At 39.8% G+C, this 13982-nt stretch overlaps 1 protein-coding gene and 1 long non-coding RNA gene across 3 annotated transcripts in view; one reads left to right on the top strand and one right to left on the bottom strand.

The window, feature by feature from the left end:
* The window catches only part of LOC107836377 (uncharacterized), a 48697-nt gene that overhangs the window by 14053 nt on the left and 20662 nt on the right, over positions 1-13982 (top strand). The window lies entirely within an intron of this gene.
* si:dkey-87k14.1 (leucine-rich repeat transmembrane protein FLRT2) lies at positions 5362-10162 on the bottom strand. The gene is made up of 2 exons (XM_007553102.2): positions 9666-10162; positions 5362-8552 (listed from the first exon to the last, which is right to left on the bottom strand). Exon 2 carries the CDS (start codon positions 8157-8159, stop codon positions 6204-6206), a length of 1956 nt encoding a protein of 651 aa, XP_007553164.1. The 5' UTR covers positions 8160-8552; positions 9666-10162; the 3' UTR covers positions 5362-6203.

Here is a 13982-nt window from a genome sequence, read left to right as displayed (position 1 = left end):
CAGAGTCCTTTAATCTGTCCACCATGTAATGGAGAGTTAAAGGCGCTTCTGTTTGTTTAAAACCACAAAAATAAAAATTACGCAGACTGAATCAATCCCTTAGGAGAAGGGAATCGATCCTACCATGCAACTGCATTTGGCATTTCTAATGTTGGCCGGATTACCCTACAATAAAATGTTAGCCACTGGAATTTGAGCAAAAACTATTAAGTTGCTCTGTGGGATTTTTCTTAAATCAATAAAACCATGAATATATTCAGGGTGTCAAGGTCTTGTTGGGATGCTTTTATCTTTCTCTGATTGTATTGAAAGTTTGCTCAGTAAGACCTCGATCCTGAAGATTATGAAATATGAAAATAATATATACATACTGAATGGTAACATTTGGTTTGACTAGTGCTGGATTATTATTTTTTCTTTAAAACAGATCAAACAGCCTTAATGTAAAATATATATATATATTTGCCTTGGTATTTATATAATTATCTCTGGTGTTAATACAACACTGAATGTTATAGGATATAATTAAATACTGCACAATTAGCACCACTCCCATTGCAACTGCTTCTGCTCTGGTGCTAATTACAGGCTGTATGAAAGGTGAATCCATAGTGCAGCTTCAGAATGGGAGTTGGGATGAAACTGGTGCCTGGAAAGATCACCTGCTTTCAGAGCGAAGGCACACATGTCACATGGTTTTGTAATAGGCACACCATATATGATTTTTTTGTGTGGTTTGTTTTGGGCAACTTTAAGCCTCAGAATGTGTCAGGTTGCCTTAATTGGCTCTGCTACTGGGAAACTGACATTTTTACCTCTAACATCCTGGCCAACAGCAGAAAATGAGCACCTGGATTCATGTAAGCCATGAATGTGATCCCAATCCAACTACATCAGTGGCTGGTACTGTTGTAAGGCATCATGTGTGCAACTGTTGACATTCATTCATGATTCTGCCTGTGACAATGTTCTCCTGTGTCCTTTCAACACATATTACATCCAATCAGTATGTCAAAATTAAGCCATTCTCTGAGGGTGGCAGCAATAACTTGGGTTATTTAGCGTGTCATAAGAGAAAAAATGGGGGATAATTTTTCAAAGTCATATTTTCACAATATTATTCAACAATGTTATGTGTAAAACTAAATATGTAATTATCAAGCCAACCTGAATGAGGGAAAGTGAAGCCTGTGGTGTTTTAAATCATATTGGTTTCTTTTCACACAAGTTGGTTATTTCCCTTAATCAAGAAAGATCCTTCTGTTTGTCAGATATAAAAGGCTGATGATCTCAGACATTTGTGCCAAAAAATACTTCTTCACAGAACAACACAAACATCTGCTCTGGTAGTTTGATGGAATAGCTGTTTCCTGGTCCTTCGTGGTCAGCACTGCCTTATATTTGCCTTAACCAGCCTCATTGAGTTCTGATAATTAGCAGGCAGCTCATTTGTGCTGCTGTGCATTAATAAAGAGCAGTCAGTGTCTTAAACCAGCAGATCTAGAGCTTCATCACAGATTGTGCAGATCAGCTTTTTAATCTTGTAACTTTGTCCTTAGTTGTCTGCCATGTTAGTCGACATCGGTTCTCATTTTAGCAGGTGGTTGTGGCAAACTCTAAAAGCATTGGTGTTAAGTGATTTCTCTTTTTCAGTTTGTTTTTCCAGTCTGAATTGGGTGGATCTAATCCCATGTTCTTACTTTCAGAGAAAATGTTTGTTTTTCTTTCTTTTTTTGTCTCTGTGCAGAGTAGGATATCATATTAGTTTCCTGACTTCTGCTCCGATGTACCTTTATAGAAAGATAACCGAAGCAGTGAATTGGATCTGGGAGTCTTCACAGCTGGTTTGCACGTACTGACAGTTGAATATCTGTGTTATCTTCATTTTCAACAGTAGTTTCTTTTCTAATGCATTGAGAATTGTCATTGATTCCCATAATCACAGCTGTTTAACAGTATATTGGTATGTTCAGTTGTCTATAATCTAAAAGTATAATAGGCATGTATGTATAGTACCTATAAAAAGCATTCACCCCCTTGGATGTTTTACACTTTCTATTGCTTTTACAAATCAGTCATGATAAACAAAATTGGGCTTTTTTTGGAAAAAAAACAACAACAAAAAAAACAAACAAAAAAAACTTTTAATGTCAAAGTATCAACTGATTTATACAATCTAATGACAAAATATTAAACATAAAATGAGTGATTGAATATGTATTCATCCCCTTTAAGTTAATATTTAGTTTATGCACCTGAGCCTGCCATCACAGCATGAAGCCTATCAGGCTGCAGCTTTACTAACTCGTCAAGCTCTGTCAGGTTGCATGGAAGCTACAGGCTCGCTCTGTAGTTTACCTTCTACCTTTTTAAGTCTTCCAGGGCTTCATGCTGAGAAGCATCTCCACAACACGATGGTTCCATCACCATGGTTCACAGTTTGAATGGTGTGTTTGTGGTGATGTTTGGCATCCGAATGGACAAAAAGCTCAATCTGGGTCTCATCAGACCAAAGAACTTTCTCCCACTTGACCAAGGAGTCTCCAGTTGAGCCTTGATATAAGTTTTCTTCAGCAGTGGCTTTCTCATAATCACTCTGCCATGAAGCTTTGACTGGTGAAGAACTTGGGCAGCAGTTGTTGAATGCAGAGTCTCTTCCATCTCAATTGCAGATACTTGTAGCTCCTTCAGTATAGACAGAGGATTCCTGGTGTCCTCTCTCCTTAGTCTCCTTTTTGCACTGTCACTCATTTGCTAGGCCTTCCTGATCTAGATTTATATATGAAACATATTCCCTCCACCCCTCCAAGGGGATCTTCAGTGCCTTAAAGTTTTTGTTTATCCATTCCTTGACTTATGCTGTTCAGAGACCTTTTCTTTGAATTTCTTGGAGTTATTTACAGATCAGCCAGTGAATGGACCTTCCAAAACCAGGTGTTTTTATACTACAATCACTGGATACACACTCACTGGACTTGGGTGATTTCTATTCCACTCATTCTGAGACTCCTAGTACCAGTTGGCTGGACCTCTGTTGAGTTACGTCATTCACTTTAAAGGGGGTGAATATTAATGCAATCACCTACTTTATCTTTCCTATTTTATTTAATTTTCAATATTTTATGGAAATGAAATCTTTGTCATTAAAAGGCTTTTTGTCTTTTGTCAAATAAGACACATTTTGCTGATCATGATTGGTTTGTAAAAGCAATAGAAAGGGTAAATAAACCATTTTGTTGTGAATACCTTCTGTTGTGGGAATTTGTTTGGTCTTTTAAAATGCCTCAGTGTTGCCCTGTGATGGTCTGCGCCCCGCTTCTCGCCTAATGGCCACTGCAGATTGGCACTAGCCCTCAGCAATCCTTCAATTACAATGGTGTTTTCTGTTGGAGTGGACTCTTGTGTATCACAAACTTAGATAATTAAAACCAAATGCAAGACAGTTTGCATAAATAATTGACCAGGTAATCATATTTTTTAAGCTGGTGGGAGGATTCAGGATTCCCCCTGCCGACCTAAAGAAGACTTATCGATTGCAACTGGAAGCCGTTTAAAGACAAACACAATAACAATATGGACTTGTTAATAAGAAGCAGTTGCCAACATTTAGGGTTGCAAATATAAAAAATTAAATTCCAGTCAGTTTTGCTGCAGGACCTGATGTTGTTTAGACTGAATATTTTCATCAGTTTTTCCCTCAGAGGTTTTACTACTGTGTGGTACCCTGGTGCAATGAACTGGGCTGTTCAGATTTTTATATAACACCTACACTCGTGTTTTTTGTGAAGTACTGACATCTATTGTGTATGCACTCTATTTAAAAGATTTCTTGTGTTTGTGTGACTTTGAAGGGAGGACTTCAGAGTAGGCCCATTTTTTATCTCTCCTTTTTAAAAACATTACACTGCAATGCTTTCAGCTGTTTTAAGATTTTTAAAATATATTTTGTAACGTATCCACAGCAAAGTGTGTATGATTAAGTAATACGGTTCCAGAAGTTGATCAGCATCGGGTAAGATACCGACGTGTTAAGCTTACCAGAAGTCTATGAACATTTACTTATTGATGTTGTCTTTCTATTCTTCTGAATCAATTTCTCACACAGTGACCAGAAAAATCTTTATGATTAAATCTAAAGGTTTTGAGATAATTTTTTCATGGGGAAAATAGAAATATATGGAAAAAATAGTAATAGCTGTCTCTCAACTAGAAACAGATTAAATTCTCCCAATCTGGGACATTTTAGTATCTGGATGTTGACAGGATTGAGCAGGAAATAGACTGCAGCGTTTAAAGCTGTTGATTAGGTCTGTTGTGGTGAAGAAAGCTGAACTGAAAACTGCTTCTCTGGATTTACTGGTCAGCTATTTCCAACTTCTAAATGTGGTCATTGTTAAAAGTATGCAATTTTGGATACAAATTGATTAAATTTGATTCTTCTGTTGGGTGACCATGAAGGCTTAGAGATAAAGTTAAGAGCTCAAACTGAATATGTTCAAGGGCTTTGACAATCTGATAAAGTTGCCTCTATGTCTAATCAGATGTCACTGAAAACAGGGGATGTCTGGGTTTCTCTTCTAGCCCTGGCATTTTTGGAAAGGAATATTAAATAAGTGGAGAGCATCAAAGAAACAGTTGGATTGACTGATAAAATAGTTTTCAACAGATTGAAACTGATGCTTCTGCATTTGAAGTGTTCATTCTGGATGCTAGAAAAAACAGATCTAGGATGCTGTTTTCTACCCAGTGACATTTCTGGACTCAATTTTGGAGTTCACAAAATATTGGATGCACACATAATCCCTCCAGTGGTTTCTAGGCCTTTCCGACAGAGCCCCAATGGCCTATAAGAATCTCATTTAAGTCACTTTTATTCAGGATCTTTTACTCTCAGCCATGATCCATATCTCATTACCATAGGAGAGGGTTTGAATATGGATGGAGTCGATCCACTTGCCTGTCTCTTGTTCCACCTTGCATTACTAAAATGAGATGCTTGGACTCATTTGTTAGAAACAGAATCTCACCATGGTTGAGATTATGTTCTTTCTAAATACAATCCCAGTAATTGAAAAGTAGTTGTAGATTTCTTTCATTCATCTCCCCTGTTAAGAATGCTTCATATTACAAGCAAAGACCCCACCTGTTGTCTTAATGAACTCCTCATCCAAATTTAAAATTACTACATATATGTGCTCATAGACTATAGATACTGTGGTCTAAACTTTACTGTTTATGTATCTGAGTTTCACTGCTGTGTTTTAGTTCTGTGTATCCATCTCTTTGTAATTCAGGACCCTGTGCTATCCCTCATTACATACCATCAAATGTTGCTCATGCTAAGCCAGAGTCTGGAATAAATTCCCATTTGGAGATAAGTTTTAATTAAATGTATCACGAGATAAATAAAGAGAAGCAAAAGTATTATTCACAATATTCCATTAAATTGTATATACAAGGATACATCTTGTGCAAAAACATGGATGTTAAACACATTTTAAGCTGATAACTTCAAGGCACATTAATAAATCCTTCTGCTGAAAAAAGTCAATATTAAACTCAAAGAAAATACTTTTGTTTTAAGGAGTTTAACATTCAGAGGTTGTGCTTCTTTGCAGCTTACTTTGACACCAACACCAATCACAGCAGGTGCTGATAACAAGACCCACTTTGCTATGATGATGTATTAAACTGGAGATGCAGGTGAAAGCTCTGCAGCTTGCCACTTTCTGAGTGTTTAATGAGTGTGACCTTTAAATTTCTTTCTAAAGCAGAGAGAAAATGGTTTGCATATGGTCCAACACTTCTTGGAGAATCTAATATTCTCACCTGACTTTTGCTGCAACCAACACAGCTCATAGGAGGAAAACTACACCCTCTGGTGGTGAAAAAATGTTATCCTCGTGTCTATCAAGATTCCTTATAAAATTCATCAGCAAAAACCTTACACAATAACAGTAAAACAAGTCATCCTCAATTCTTAAGAAAAAAAAATGTTTCTTTATATGCATTTGTGCACAGAACTGCAACATCACTACTCCAAAAAACAACAACCTTTAAATCCGACAATGCTATGTAAAAGAGATGGTCAAGTCAGTTGTATAAATTACATTTTTGAAGACAATTTTCAAATCATTTTAACTTTACAGAGTTCAAAAATGTCCGAGCAGTTTTAGGAAACTCCTGATGGTTTTCTTGAGCCATCATGATTCATGATCCTGAACGTTGTTCTTGCAGTACACTGTGGTGTTGTTCACTGGGGGGCAGTCTCTGAAGCTGACTCCTCCATTAGGGCTGTAGATAGGCTGAATGCGGAAATCTCCCTTGAGGAGCTGCTCATTGTTGAGCGACACTATCTGGAAGCCTGTTTCAGTCATTTCCAGGAGGGAATTATCTTTCTTGGTGCCAGCCTCACAATAATCGTCTTTTCTACGTCCCCGGTTGTACTTCCACTCCGAGTGACTCTTCTTGTGCATGTGCCAGCAGAAGATACTGAGCAGGACCACCAGCACCACAATCACAGCCCCACCGATGAGCCCAGCCAGAAGGAGTGGCGAGCCAGACTCTGGCTGTGTTGCCTGCTCGGGCCCAGAGCGTCTCCTGTTGTTGTTATCTGGGCTGAAAAAGGCTGCAGTTGTCACAGCCTCAGTGCACAGAGTGTCATCCTTGGGCCTGTAATTATTGAACGCATCCAAGGGAATAACGCAGATCCGATACGTGGACTTGGGTTCAAGATTAGTCAGTCGAATCCCCCGATGATCCCCACCCACTATCCTCTCTCTGACCGTGTCTCCGGTCAGACTGGGCTCCATCCTGGCCCAGGTCACCTTGTAGGCAGTGACTGGAAAAGAAGCCAACCAGCGTACATGGATATCCGACCCATTTAAAATTGTGAACGTAACCTGTAGAGGCTGCTTAGTCCGCAGTCCATCCTCCCTGGTTGTGTAGATGGTGTAGAGGGTGGGCAGTGTGGTTAGGGGTCGTTTTGAGGAGGAAACATGTCGAGTAACCAAAGGAAAGTCTGTTGAGATGGAAACAGTCGAGTTCATAGCAGTGCCAAATGTAGAAGCAGGCTGTGTGCAGTGGACCAGGTCAGCGCTCAGCTCTCTGATCACCATACCTCGGAACTTTTCAGGTTTATGGCACATGAACCCACGCACATTCAACGATGCAGGAAGAGATTTGAGCCATGACACCACCCAATGCATGCCGCAATCACAGAGCCACGGGTTGTTCCGGACGGTGAGCTGCCTGAGACTCCCAAGCCCATCAAAGACTCCCGTCACCAGTGACTGCAGCTGGTTGTTAGAAAGATCTAACTTCTCTAGCCTGTGCAGACTTGCCAATGCTTTCACAGGGATCTTGGTTATCTGATTTTCCTGAAAGTTTAACTTGACAAGCATCTCCCCAGGAAGGAGCGGGGGAGGGTAAGTTAATGAGTTTCGTGCTAGTGACAGGTCTCTCAGGGTGACCAGGTCTTGAAAAGTCCCAGGTGAGATCCCTTCATCTGTTAGCAAGTTCCCATCTAACAACAGGCGTTCCAGTCGGGTGACATTCTGAAATGCTTCCTCTGCAATGACCGCAATCCGATTCTCATCCAGCCTTAGCTCTTTCAGGTCATCTGGGAGACCAATAGGCACACTACTCAGGTGGTTTTTGGTCAAGAAGAGCATCTTTAGGCTCAAGGCTTCCCTAAATGCCCCTTCTTCCACTCCAACAGTAGAAATGGAGTTATCATCCAAATGCAGCTCCTCCAGTCGAAGAAGCTGAGCCAGAGCTGCCCGAGAGATGGTCTGAATGTTATTCTCCTGCAGATGGAGAACTCTTACATTTTTTGGCAGGTTAACTGGAAACTCGTCAAGCTGGTTACCATATAGATACACAGTTTCCACAGAGGCCACATGGTGTAGCTCCAGCGGAAAGCCGGCATTATTGATCTGATTGTTGTGTAGGTAAATGGTCTTGTAGCCCTCACCGATTCCCAGAGGCACTGAGGTCAAGCTCCGCTCGTTGCAGTAAACAAAGGTCCGGTCACAGCGGCACTCTTCGGGACAGTTAGAGGCTCGTGAAAACTGGAGATGAAGGCCTAGCAGTATAGGAATCCACGGTCTTACTAAGGAGGTCCAGTCCTTACTCCATAAACGCCACAGTATCTCCATTTCATATGATTCAATACAGCAACATCAGAGAAAGTAACTATAGGATTTAATGAAATGATAAGAATCAGAAATTCCAGCAGAGGAATCATAAGATCTATGCACTTTGTCCATCCTGGTGCTGCAAAAGGTCCTCAGCAATTCCTCAGTAATCGGTTGTCCTGAGGTTCCCCCCCAAAAATTGGGAATACGCTAATGGATGTTATTCCTTCACCCACACCCACCCATTTCTGAACTGGTTCATAAAGTCCATCACGTTTTCTCCATCGGCTTACAAAGCAGAATTCAGAGCGTGGTGCTGAGGATCGATGAAGTCGCATGCATTCCTGGGGATCATCACGTCATGACCTGATGACAGTTCCTCAACAAAACACCACTGTGGCTTCACACGCAAACCTGCAGCAGAAACACAATTTACAAAAAAATTAGGTTTCATTTCTGCTCGTCAAAAAAAAGCTTTTATTCTACCAAACTGCATTAAGTTGGTGTAAATTGGAGCAAGAGAGAATACATTTAATACAAATGTATTTATTCAGACGCATAGGTGTAGCACAATATTTAAATGGATACTGAGAGAACGCATGAAAAGGAGTTTCTCTGCTTCACAAGTTGACAATGAAGCAAAATATACGCCGAAAACAACTAACCAGCAAAAATACTGCACAGAGCAGCATTCCTCTACTGAGTTTAACCTCAAGATAAGAGCAGCCTGCTTGCTCCAAAGTCAAATTCCTGCTCTGCATTTTTTTCTGAGCGAGACTTTGTATTCTTCCCCGTGTCTGATTCATTAAGTCTGCTGGTGCCGGAGGAGAGGAGGACTGTGGGAAGGTGATGAACGCAGCCTGTCAGCACAGATAAGATGAAACAAATTCCTTGCAGAGGGACACAACTAAGATCGATGTGGGCCTCTCACAGAGAGGAAAGGTACTGCTGTGACTACAAGGTCAGAGCATTTAAACAAAGTGTGGAGAGTTTCTTCATCACTGGGTTCAGCAGGAGAGGGAGCAATCTGTTATTATTGTCAAAAATCAAGAAAACTCATCATTAAAACCTCCTGCTGGAGCTCTGATGACAGCGTGATTGGGATGCATTCTTTGTGTTTGTTAGTCGGACAGGGAGAAGTGATGAAACGGCAGCAGCCTGTTGACAGATTGCATTGATTTCTGGCCAAGGCAGCTCAATAGTTATGTAATGTTCTCGGCTTGGGGTGTTGGGGGGCAAATAAGCCATCAAGCTGCGGCTGATTATGATGACCGCGATTCTTGAGCGTGGTTTTCAGCATCAGACTTGAAGCATGATAATTGATGCTCTTTGCTCCAGTTTGGAGAAGAAAGTTCGGGATTTATTGGACAGGAGCTCTGTCAGAGGAACATTCTAAATCCTTTTTGATTGAACAGATACATTTTAAGCCTTATAAAGAGGATTTAAAAAAAAAAAAAAAAGAATTCAGAGAACAAAGTTTTCTATCTAATAAATTTAAAAAGGCTTCCCAATCCTGGATTTTCTCACCTTCAGGAAAGTAGAAAGTCTCCCCTGTTCACGCCGACTCGCTCCGCCTGGCTCCACGCACAGCGCTGCGCACACAGCGAGAATAAACTCCGCATCCTTACCGCTGCGCTCCGCTGCAGTTTAAATAAATGACATCGCGCTGAGTGTGCATGGTTCTGACCCAAAAACAAACTCCTTGGGACGCATGGACTTTTATAGCACAGGATCTTCCTTTCAGATTCTCATACACGGAGTCTATTGAGCCTGTGCCCGGCTGCGCCTCTCCGGGGCTTCCGGTGAAGTTCCTCCGCCGGCTTCAGAGGACGAGAGGGGGCCACAAACCCGGGAGGGGGCCAAAGTCAGCAGCTTCCAGTCTGACCGTCGCTCCGCCGCCCGCTCCCCGGGATTGGAAGTCCATGATCGGTGTTAACTGTTTGAGGGTGCCTTGTTCGGTTCTGGTCCTGGACTCGGTCCGCGAATAACCGAGTCGGTGTTCTCCCTCCTTCTGCTACACCCCGTCTCTCTCTCTGCTCATGTCTCTCATCCTCATTTCTTATCCCCCTCCCTCCTTCCTTCCTACCCCTCCTCTATGTGAGCTTTTAAACATGTATATGTTTTAATAATATGGAGAAAAAAAATGAGTCCACTAAAATGATCAGCTACTTTTATTTTACTTTTTATAGGTATATATTTGAGTAAAATGAACATTCTTCTTTTATTCTATGAACTACTGACATGTCTCTGAAATTCCGAGCAAAAATGTTGTATTTATTTGCAGAAAAACAGTCAAAATAACGAGAAAGACGCAGATCTTTTAGACATCAAATAATCCAAAGAGAACAAGTTCATATTCATTTAGAAACAACAATAGTAATGTTTTAAGAGTTCATTTATTTGGTGGAATAACCATGAAGTTTTCAGTGGGTTATTCCATATACACTGCTCAAAAAAATAAAGGGAACACTCAAATAACACATCCTAGATCTGAATGAATGAAATATTCTCATTGAATACTTTGTTCTGTACAAAGTTGAATGTGCTGACAACAAAATCACACAAAAATCATCAATGGAAATCAAATTTATTAACCAATGGAGGCCTGGATTTGGAGCCACACACAAAATTAAAGTGAAATGTTCCCTTTATTTTTTTTAGAAGTATATATATATATGTAGACTTTTTCATTTAGTAATTTCTATACAATAAATTTGAATATTTTAAAAGTCATGTTTTCATTAACTTTAAGTGGAAAAATATTACAGTTAACTGAAAAAAAGAAGCTTTCAAACATCCATCTCTATGTATTTAATGTGTATTATGTGATCCACTTGACTTAGTGATTAAGTTCCTAATATAGATGGGCTTTTAGGTAACTGGTAATTATTGAATGGGAGATAAGTTGGAATAAACTGACTTTTAGTGTAAAGATAATTTGTTTTTATAATTAAAATATTTAAGCTCACATATAGATCTATTACAATGACATTGTGACATTTACATTTTTATAATTATTGCCTTAAATTTACTGTACATTATCACAATGTTTTATTGCACCAAAAGAAAACATATATATATAAACATGAGATAGACTGCTAACTTGTCAAATGGCTGGCAGAACGTTATTTGATACAATCCAAAAGTGTCACAAGCCGCAAAACATCATCGCTAAATACGATGATGATGATTACGTTCACATTAATACTCTGTATCCAAGCATATTAATGTGAAGTTGAGTAGAAGGAAATGTGTGGTTGTAAAAGGTGCTCAAGCAACAGGGATAATTGCTGCCTCAGGAGGATTGTGAAGCAAAGCCAGTTATAGACTGTGGGGAAGATTCACAAGGGTTGGACTGCAGCTGAGACCAGTGCATCAGCCACCATCCGACAGAGTTCCCGAAGTCCTATCAGAGGTCAAAGATCATTTTGCATTTGATTTGGAAATCAAGTTCCCAGAATCTGGAGGAAGGGACAGGAGACATCCATGTTTCTGTGAAGTTCCCACAATTTGCAGGACAATGAAATCTGATGTTGACACTTAGTGTTTGCCTCTGCTGAGATGCCCAATTCAGTTTCAGTTCAGTTTATTTCCAGACCCATTCAGTATATTAGAACATAACTGAAAAGTCATTGTTTTTGGAACTTTATCACAAAGTGAAGTTAGAATATTACATGAGAGCAACAAGTTAAGGAAAAACACTCAGATGTGGGCTTAACAGCATTAGCACCTGCTGATAGGTTTTTATTTTCAAAACTAGGTGCTTTTAATCTGACAAGCATATTGAGACATATATTCCAATTTATTGAATATTTAACATCAATTCACAACTATTGCCGTCTCAATGTACTAACAATAATTTTCAGAAGTATCTATTTGATAAATTCCAATCATATCTAAACTCATCTCATAAAACGTTGCAATTACAGTTTATTATGCGAGTTTCAGTTGTATACTGAAACCCTGAAAAAAATAAAAAAAATTTCTCCAAGATTCTGAACTGCACCTGTTTATAAGATTTTCTTTTTCAGGGAACATCTTCTGCTGATTCATTGCCTTGAGTTCAGTTTTCAGTATTCCCTATCTGGATTTATTACTTTTTAATTCAAAAATATATGTTTTTTTCTACCTTATTGAATATGTATTTACAGTTTTAACATCAATGATCAGCATTGACATGGAAGGAATCTTAATTTTTGCTTTCAACAATCTTTCCTTTAATATTTATTTCTTTTAAAAACAGGGGGGGGAAATAACTCAGTTTTTCTGAAGTCCTCAGACTCCTAATTCTTGTAGCGAAGTTGTTGAGTGGCAGCAGCTCCTGCAGGAGATGAAGCTTCCCGTTGGACTTTGGAGACATTTTTTTGTGTCGAGTGCCTTTTCATGTTGTTGTTGTTTGCAAGAAGAGCGGCCGCTTGTAGGAGGAAGCACTCCTGTCAACAAATTTCCAACAAAGTGCTGTAATGAATGAAAAACAAAACTTAAAGGAGAGCAGCAGACCGAACTGGGCCCAAAGCACCACTGTCACAAACACGGTCTGTGGCTGATTTAGATCATCTGTTCTCAACTCGGAGGCTTTTACTCCATCTGCCAAATATGACAGCTGCTACTGCGTCTCAATGCTCCAATCTATGAAATTAAAATTCAGACTCAATCCGCCTGCAGCTCATCATTGTGCATTGAGCTTGTGTCCAACATGACAATGTTTTTGCCACGTCACTGTAATCTGGATGCTGTGGCTTAACCCTGCAGGAACCTGAAAGGCTGCTCCAAGAGTCAGATTAACTGTTCTGGCTTGAAGTGTAATGGATTACCTGGATCTGTGACCGGATTACATGGATCTAAATTTACCAAACAGAATGGGAATCCTGAAATGTTTTTGGCTAAATGTGCAGAAATAGACAAGTAGTCAAGTTAGTTTTGATTAAATTCTTAGGTGCAGAGAAAATTGAATTACACAATGAGTTTTAAATAAGTTGAATCCAAACTCAGATGGCTTGTGGACCATGATACCCAGGCATGAATGATGCACATCCATCTATCATTACCTAAATCATCCATCTGTCCGTGACCAAAGCCAGCCAGCATTAGCTTCTGTTTTGAGGTTTGGACACAGAGGTAACATTTCCTGCAGGCTATTTTTGAAGAACTTAGGGGAATGCAGAGGTTATAATTGACAGACAGCCCTCCAGAGATGTCTGGGTCACCCCAGTGTCTCCCTCCAGCAGGATATGCCTCTAAGAGAGATTCCCACACGACATCCTTATCAGATCGTCTGTCTTCAGTTGAATCCCTTCTACAAAAAGAGGTCCAGTTTAAGATAAAAAAAAAAAAATCTGTTGGAATGGCCTCAGTTTGGAGAAGCAGGGATTATTTATCACTGTGGAGAGGCAGTAACAGCTGATCACACTGAGACGGGTTCTGAAGCACAATAGAAGTTCGGTCTCACACATTTTGCATTTTTCATGTGGAGGTATAGAGCAGGACTCAAATGCAGGGAGAAGAGCAGGAGGTAGGCAGATAAAAAAAAAAAAAAAACTTGTCTGGTCAGCAGTGGTGGGAAGTAACGAAGTACAAGTACTTCGTTACTGTACTTAAGTACAATTTTCATGTATCTGTACTTTACTTAAGTAGATTTTATGATGGGTACTTTCTACTTTTACTCCACTACATTTTACAGTAAGTATCTGTACTTTCTACTTCACTACATTTCTACAAAAGTGTCGCGTTACTCGTTACATCCAAGTCGCACTGCTCTCTTTTTGTCCGTTAAAATATGAAGTTCAGGGGCCTAATTAAGGTGGCGCCGTAAAATCCGAGCAATAACTGACTTAGTGTCTGTTG

Source organism: Poecilia formosa, unplaced genomic scaffold, assembly GCF_000485575.1.
Source record: "Poecilia formosa unplaced genomic scaffold, Poecilia_formosa-5.1.2 Scaffold54, whole genome shotgun sequence".
Taxonomy (NCBI): domain Eukaryota; kingdom Metazoa; phylum Chordata; class Actinopteri; order Cyprinodontiformes; family Poeciliidae; genus Poecilia; species Poecilia formosa.
Note: the sequence above shows the minus strand (reverse complement) of the source record. Positions and strands in the feature narration are given on the sequence as shown.